Source organism: Lolium perenne, chromosome 3 (assembly GCF_019359855.2).
Source record: "Lolium perenne isolate Kyuss_39 chromosome 3, Kyuss_2.0, whole genome shotgun sequence".
NCBI lineage: Eukaryota > Viridiplantae > Streptophyta > Magnoliopsida > Poales > Poaceae > Lolium > Lolium perenne.
In genome coordinates this window covers 325,045,072-325,053,404 of record NC_067246.2, presented here as the reverse complement: position 1 = coordinate 325,053,404, position 8,333 = coordinate 325,045,072, and the positions used below count along the sequence as shown (strand labels likewise).

General features: G+C 43.8%; 1 protein-coding gene across 1 annotated transcript; it reads left to right on the top strand.

Moving 5' to 3' along the window:
- Positions 1-3,353: 3,353 nt before the first annotated feature.
- On the top strand, positions 3,354-7,043 carry LOC127345727 (aspartic proteinase 36-like). Its single transcript, XM_051372229.2, has 10 exons — positions 3,354-3,582; positions 3,659-3,770; positions 3,884-4,131; positions 4,371-4,583; positions 5,368-5,530; positions 5,625-5,719; positions 5,803-5,899; positions 6,014-6,092; positions 6,404-6,475; positions 6,628-7,043. The coding sequence occupies exons 1-10, from the start codon at positions 3,377-3,379 to the stop codon at positions 6,753-6,755; spliced, it is 1,413 nt and encodes a 470-aa protein (XP_051228189.1). The 5' UTR covers positions 3,354-3,376; the 3' UTR covers positions 6,756-7,043.
- Positions 7,044-8,333: the final 1,290 nt, after the last annotated feature.

Here is an 8,333-nt window from a genome sequence, read left to right as displayed (position 1 = left end):
CTGAACTAGAATCATCAATATGGAGATGCATATGCATGAAAAATGCATTCTGTTCATAGACTAAGAATTTTTTTCAATAAAAAGATAATCTTACTGTTCATGAATAAATTATTGTTCGATAAGGTCTAAATTAGAAACATCAACTTGTTAATTTACGTTAATCCATGAATTAAAACTGCATTTGTTCTTTTCATATTGGTTCAAAAATATTAATAGTAACACGGTACCTGCACCATGGCAGTAAATGTTGTTAACTGCTCCTTCAGTATCGTACGAGTCAGCCCTTGTATACAGCTGCGTATGCGCTGTGCGGAAACGAAATTCCATCGCGTATTGAGCGCACACTATATTAGCTACTAATCTCGCGGCACCAACAGACGACGCAGATTTTGACCTCGCGCGTTGCCAGGTCCCAATCGGCCGGGTCGCTACAACTTTTCGTTTCTTCCATTCGACTCGTGTGGATCACTTTCCCATGTTAAATTGCCATTCCCCCGACAACCTGATCGATCTGTATATCCACGTGGTAGTTTCCCAGCAAAATCCTGACCATGGATAGATCCAAAGTGAACTGGTCTACACTGCCCTGAGTCCCCACTCAAAACTTTGCAGCCACCAAATCTTCAAGATGTTATTAATTAAACATTATTTGTATCTGCAATGATATGCCCCTCTCAGATTTTTCTTCAGACTTGCTCCGGATAACCCCTTATTTTTTCCTTTCTTTCTCAAACTATACGCTTGATCCGGTTACCATTACAAACATGGCCTTACAAATAAGGGGTCCTAGTGTTTAAAATTAGACTTGATTAGATTTGCGTCTATACATAGTGTTTAATCTAAACCGTTATAATTTGGGACCACCATGTAATTAGTCTATGTGGACGGACGTGATGACTTTATTTTTATTATTTTAATCATATAACTAGTAAATATGCCCGTGCGTTGCACTGGGAGAGAAACAATGAAGCGCCACATACACACTTTATTTTTTTCAAATTTTTTGACACTGCCTTTGCATAATTAATCTTGATTGACCATTGCCATCTTCTTTAACCACATATTAATTAGTAACGTCCCAATACTTCACTAAGCAAAAAAAAAAAAAACATTGAAGTAAAAAAGTTGAACTAACAATCAAATTTCACTAACCAGCTATACTATTCAATCAAACTAAGTAAACAATGATCTTAATTACTCCCTCCGATTACTTCTAATTGACTCTGAGGTAGTTAGGTGCATGCATGCACGTATGTAGGGTAGTGGCCGCGTCGATTAATAGCAACCAGAGGTAGTACAATGCAATTTTTCAAGTGCAAGAGGATATAAGGGCATGTACAATGGTAGAGAAGGTATGCCTTCCCTTATGCCGCCACATCATCTAGAGATGACAATAGATATAAGTCATACAATACGTTATCTCTTATAGCCTTCCCTAGCAATTAATGGTAATCAACTAAAATTGGTAGGAAATTATGTTGGTAAGGGAAGACATGTCATACAATGGAGAAAATGCCTTCCCTTATTTTCTAAGAGATGATCTCTTAACTAAGAGAAGACAATCTTCTCTCCCTTCATTCTCTCTCCTCCAACTAAGCAAAAAATCTGATGTGGCACCTCTAAGAGAAGGCTGACGTCACCCCATTGTACGTGCCCTAATGGATTGCCTTTTACTATTGAAAACCACTTTTTATAGATCAAACCTGTGTCTCTATACAATTGAAAGATAAACAAACTTATGTGACTTTTCCAAATACGACAGTAATAAAAATATGGAAAAGAAAACTATACAAGGAAGCTTGAAAAATGAGAAAGATGTTGTGCTTGTGCGTTTTCTTATTAACTCTTCACCGCACTTGCCTTTCTTGTGTTCAGGTACAATTGATCTGAACCTGAAGTTCGGGTGCACTTCTGAATCAACAAACCTCTAAATCCTATTTTCTTACCAGACAATTATGGAGTAGGAGTGGACATGAATCTCTAATATATTATTTTTTGGTTCAATCCACATGGAACAGAGAACAACATAAGCTCCCTTTTCATGAAACCTTGTCGAATTCCTATAATGAAACGGTAACACAAACATATGATGACACAATATTAAAATTTTATCATGCAGAGAACCGCAAAGGATTGGTTGCTTGAATCCTAATGTATGCAAGGATGAGTTGATTGGACGATTCTGTTTTGATGCCATATCTCCGATCCCTCTATACATTAATCTTGATTCAGTGGATAACCAGATCGGCGGTGTGGTAGCAAGGTTGTACGTACATGTGAAGCGTAACATATTAGATCCTGATTGACATGCTTGCCAGCACAAAAAATATCTGCAACCGTTGGAGTCAACGAGCTGGGCACGAGATCGAACTCGATCATCCATAAAGATCAGCGGCCCATGGGGTCGTCCACGCCTCACCAAGGAGGCATGAATCCTCTGCCCTCCATGATTCGGAGCCAGAGCTGGACACCCCCGATGCAGGAACGAGATCAATGCCATCGACGATCTAGAGCGGTTCCTAGAGAAGCCCCTCTGCGACGTCCGCGTGACCCTCCAACAACTCCCTGTGGCTCCCCAAAGACATGAATACCATGTTGTCCGCCACGCCGGCGCCGCCTAGAACGCAAAGAGCTAATTCGCCGCCTAGAGCGCAAAGCACTCGTCCGAAAGACTTCATAACTTGCCGTACAGATTGGACCTCCTTCCTCAAAATCCTCTCCTCTATTCAGCTATTGTTGAAAAAAAAATCCTCTTTCTCGCCATACAAATCGGGCCTCTTTTCTCAAAATCCTCTCCTCAATTCAGCATTGTCCGCTTCAACTCCATATATTAGGTCTTCAGCGGTGGAAGTTCTTGGGAGGACCGGAGGCGCACGGATGGGGGGCGGCCGCGACGCGCCGGCTGCCGCGCTGGGAGAGGAAGGGCGCGGCCTCACACGGAGAGGTCGAGGCGCCAGTGGTGCCGGCGGAGCAGAGCTAGCTAGCTAGCTGGATGCACATGAACATGCGCACGGGCATGCTGTCTGTATGCTAGCTCCTGCTGGCGTTCCTCTAGTCCGGACGCTCTCCTTGGATCCTAGATCGAGGCGTGCAGGTGGCGGTACGCGAGGGTGGGGCGGCAGGGCGCGCGTGCCATTCTGGCCGTTGCTGTAGAGCAGGAAGAGGGCAAAGCGCGAGCGTGTTCGGTGGGCCAGAGAAAACACGGGACGGGTTTCGCAGCGAAACGTTTTTTTCACTGCGCGGTGGCATACGTTGTAATTTCATCGAAAAACAGGGGCAATAAAAAACGGACCAACAAGAAGCCTTATTTTCTTTATTATTAGGTATAGATAGATAGATAGCTTGATTTACTTGGTGCTCCTCTCATGGTATTCAGATGAGGCCGCCGACCATGGTGGTGATGGTGGTGCTCCTCGCCATGGCGGCTGAGGCGGCGCTCCCAGCGGTGGTGGTGCTGGAGCGTGTGCTTCCGCGCAAGGGGGTCCAGTTGGCGGACCTTAAGGAGCTGGACAAGGCGAGGCACGTGAAGATGGGTGTGGTGAACCTCTCTGTGGAGGGCACCGCCAGCCCGTTCGCCCGTGGGTGTGTGGCTCTGTGTACTTATCATAATACATACGCACTTTTATTTGTATCTAATCTAAATCTTGAAAATTTGCAGGCTATACTATACCAGGGTGGGATTAGGGAACCCCTCGAAGACGTACACTTTCCAAATTGATACTGGCAGTTCCATCCCGTGGGTTGCTTGCACGGGTTCCTCGACCAAAAATGTGAGGCTCAGTATTCTTATCCATCACACTAAAAAACATGTGCGGCTCAATATTCTTATCCATCACACTAAAAAACATGCACATGTTTTCAATCTTGTTTCTTTGTTTCGCAGATCTCACCTGAGTTATACAACCCCGACTTTTCATCAACGTCATCCAGAATTTCATGCTCGGATGATAAGTGTGCAACAGTCTCCGCATCTTGCCAACCCTCAGACTCCCCAAGTGGCCTATGTGGTTATAATTTAACATATGCTGATGAGACCAAAATATCTGGTTATTTTGTCTCTGACGTTATGTATTTCGAAACTATCATGGGAAATCAACGTTCTGCCAATTCTTCTGGCTCTGTCGTATTTGGGTAAAGTTTCTTTAAAATTCATGCATCTTCTCTATTATTGATCTTTTAATGATAAGTCTACGACATCATGCTGATCTTCTTTGTATAGTTAAATTTGCGTTGTTTTGAGGTTGAACTATGCTTTTGCTTGCAATCGTGTTTATTCATGCAGTACAATCAAAGTAAAGTTTACTGCCTAACATGGTGCACATAGTTTCTTCATGTTTCCCTCACATGGTTCAAGTAAACTTTATAAACAGATGCACCAACGTACTGCCCAAGTTAATAGAGACCGATGGGATTTTGGGGTTTGGGCGGCATCAATTGTCTATCATCTCGCAATTATACTCTCAGGGGTTATCCCCAAAAGTGTTTTCTCAGTGCCTGAAAGGTTCTGGAGAAGGTGGTGGCATTTTTGTTCTTGGTAAAATTGTGGCACCAAACTTAGTATTCACTCCACTTGACTCATCAACGTAAGTTTATTTTTTCTCAGATTACTTCGAGTGTGTAACTTCAGAATTCTGCATCGGTCTCTTATATTTTCATTAGCTATATTTAATACATCTGTCATCGACGGTGGTCACTGTTTTTTCATCCTTCATCACTATAATCTAAAATATTTTGTGCAATCTAGCAATCCTGCCTATCAGAATTTAGATTTATTTTCAGTATAAGGCTTGGGCTCCTCCCCCATGAGTAGAGTTCTTTTTGGTTTTTTGTTTATGCTCTCCTTTTATTTCCCTTTATGTTTTTTTTCGTAAATAACATGTGCTTCACTTATTTGAGAGCCAATAATAACACAAAAAATAGGCATCATCTTTAATCTGAAGCCGCGGCAACCTTTTTTGCACCACTCTCTTATATTTTCATTGACCATTTTTGATGCATCTGCTATCTATGGTGTAATTGTTATGGATGATAAAAGTTGATGACTGCAAATGCAATAACTGATCTTTGCAAATCCAGAACATGCTTGTTAGATTAATTAATTTGAGAACTGGGGTGTAGTCCAGATTTATTATGAATATAAAGCTTGGGCTCCTCCCCTACCGGTAGAGTTCTTTTTAGTTTGTGTTTGTGCTCTCCCGTTTATCTCCCTTTTTTTCCTAAGGAAATGCATGCTTCACTTATTTGAGAGGCCAACAATAGTACAATATAGCTAGCGTTATTAATCTCTGAAATATGGGTTCCACCATTTCGAAAGTTTTTGAACTGTTCATTCTAACCACTTTTTGTGTGTTAATATTATCAATATAGGTCTGCGTACAATTTGAATCTGGAGAGCATTGCTGTTAATGGTCAAAAGCTTCCCATTGATTCTTCCTTGTTTGCAACACCAAAATCACAAGGAACTGTTCTTGACTCAGGAACAGCACTTACATACCTCGTACATGGAGCCTATGGTCCATTTGTTAGTGCGGTAAGTTCATAGGGTTAGATCACACTTCATTCTTCTTTTTTTAACAGCCAATATGTGACCTAGGTCCTAATGATTCACATTTCGCAATTTGCAGATAATTGCAGCAATCTCTCCATCCGTACAGTCTTTGGACACTAAGTTGAACTTGAAGCGGGATAGGCAGGACAAGTGTTTTCTGTCTTCTGGCAGGTTTTCTTTTATCTCAGAATGAAATTAACATTTCGTGTCTTTAGGAATGTCAAATTACTAACAAAATATTCTTTTACTTCTAGTATTGACTTGTTATTTCCAACGGCGACACTGTACTTTAAGGGCGGTGCTGCAATGACAGTGAAGCCGTCGCAATACCTTTTGCATCAGGGTGCTAATGTACGCTGAACAGCCTTTTCGTGCTGCCCCTTTTATGTCTTCCGCAGTTGCATATATGGTTAGTATTTTGGGGAATTTATCTCAAATAATGAAATATCTTATCCTTGTTTACAGGGAAACGATACTGTGTGGTGTATTGGCTGGCAGAGTAACCAGGTACTTCAGAATACAGGAGGAATCACTCTACTTGGAGGTTAGTCATCTTGCTGTATCAGCCAGTGTAAGCTGCACATATTAGCTGATAGTACTTGAGAATTCTATTCTGTTGTGGATGTCTGAAAAGAATTAAGCTCCTCAACAAATATCTCAATAATTATACCAATAGCAAACATAAGTCTGTCACTCAATGATCATGGCTTTTCAGTCCATGCCTTTCTTGAACCATTAGTATTGTATCGAATGAACTAGCTTCACATGAACAATTAACATATTACCATGAATGGTTTTAACTTTCTTTCTGAAATTTGTTCTTACTAACTAATTGGTCCCTCTGGCTGGTTACAGACATTGTTTTACACGACAGGCTAATTGTGTATGACTTGGGGAAAGAGAGGGTGGGCTGGAAGGACTACAATTGTAAGTCCAAACTCCTCTCTGCCACAGTATTTCAACCATCCTCCCATTCGGAGCATTGGAGTTTATCCCTTAGGATTGAACTGTTTCATTTGAGACCCCTGCAGAATTCGTATTTTCAAATGGGTCTTAATTCTTGTGGTTTCTTTTGTCAGGCTCGTCACTCAATAGGACCAGGTTTGATGTGAGCGGTGCGTCGTCATACTACAGCGGCTTGACAACTATTGTGGTGGTAGCTGTTGTATGGCTGGGTGGCCTTCTCGCGGATCATGCTCTATCATGAGAGTAAGATCGTAGTACTAACTCAGCTGAGGAGAAACCTAGCCGGGGAGTTGATTAGGGAAGTTTGCAATTATTAGAGGTGTTGATATTTAGATCAATTATTAGGCTTGCTGATTTCTAATCTGAATTTGTAGGGATGAAAAGGACAATCTGATTTTAATCGTTGATTGCAGATCCGTGGACCAAATCAGTTTCTCTAACGTTTTTATTTGTACCTACCAGTGTCTCCAAAAAACATGTCCTCCGATTATCTATCTTTTAGTATACCTTGCCTTGTTTTGAAGTTTAACTATATGCATTTTGGTTGCGACGTTGTTTATATTTTTCTTCTAGAAACGGCCATGTAACTGTTGTTTCCCTGATTGCCCAATGCTGTCCTAGTCCGGGCATTAGAGCATCTCCACTCGTCCCCCCGAACAGGCCCCCGGCGAGCGTTTTTTCCATCCGGACGGCGTAATTCGGCCCAGTCGCGCCCCCGGTTCCTCGTTTTCGTCCGGATTTGGGCCTAAATCCATCCGGCGATCCCACGCCATCCCCGGCCCCCCGGAGCGCTCTAGAGTCCGGACGAAACGAAAGCGCGCGTGGCCCCAACTTGTCGGCGACAATGGCCTGGGTTTGTACGGCAATACCCTCATCTTCCCGATCTACGGCAATACCCTCGTCGAACGAAAGCTTTGAACTCTCAAGTGGTGCAACATAGATAGATTATATATATTTCGAATATAATTCGAATGAACATAAAAATTACATATAAAAACTTGAAAACAAACTTAAACTACTTCTTCTTCTTCCTAGATGGCCCCGCCTCATCGTCGGGGCGGCGACGCTTCCGGCTCGTCACCTCCTCGTCGGAGGAAGTTGGGTCCTCCTCCTCGTCAGTGTCCTCAGCCTCTTCGTCGTCCTCCTCGTCCTCCTCCTCCTCCTTTTCCTCGGCCTCTTCCTCGGCCTGCTCCTTGGCCCCTTCATCCTTCTCCTCGTCCTCCTCCTCGTCCTCCTCGTCGTCCTCGCTGGCCGGCGGGGGGGGGAATCGTCGCTGCTGGACGATGCAGCTTTATCCCACCAATGGCGCCATCCAGGCGGCTTCCCCTCACTGTCGGTGTCCGATGGCCAAGAGAGATCGCTCATGGTTGACGGAGGATGGTGAGGAGAGAACAGATGAATGGCGTCGGCCGTCGTAAACCGTATATATAGGTCTCTCGACGAAGAGAGCGGCGATTGCTCTTCTGCGGAGTTCGTATTCCATTACGGCGGTTCTCGCATCGAGGCCACTTCGGCCGTTCCCGACGAGTCGTTTGGGCTCTCCAGACCACTTTGCGACGGTTCAATGCGTCGAGGGCACTCCGACGATTTCCCTTCCCGGTGACTGCGCCGTCGCTATGCACGCGGTGGGTGCGCGACCATGGGCTCACGGCTGGGAAAATGGGCCTCCCCAGGCCACAAAATACATCCATCCGGCGATAACTAACGCCGGATTTCGGCCTGGGGAGCCCCAACGGCTGGGGATGCTCTTAGTGTTCTGTCTGTCTCGTCTCTTATAGCTGGTGAAACAAGATACCAATCTGTTCTGTCCCTTGTAGCT

What these genes read in the sequence shown, in the direction of transcription:
- LOC127345727 (XM_051372229.2), top strand. Translation starts at nt 3,377, where the DNA reads ATGAGGCCGCCGACCATGGTGGTGATGGTGGTGCTCCTCGCCATGGCG. An exon ending in GCCAGCCCGTTCGCCCGTGG is followed by an intron (nt 3,583 to 3,658) that starts GTGTGTGGCTCT and finishes GAAAATTTGCAG; the next exon opens with GCTATACTATACCAGGGTGG. An exon ending in GGGCTGGAAGGACTACAATT is followed by an intron (nt 6,476 to 6,627) that starts GTAAGTCCAAAC and finishes TTCTTTTGTCAG; the next exon opens with GCTCGTCACTCAATAGGACC.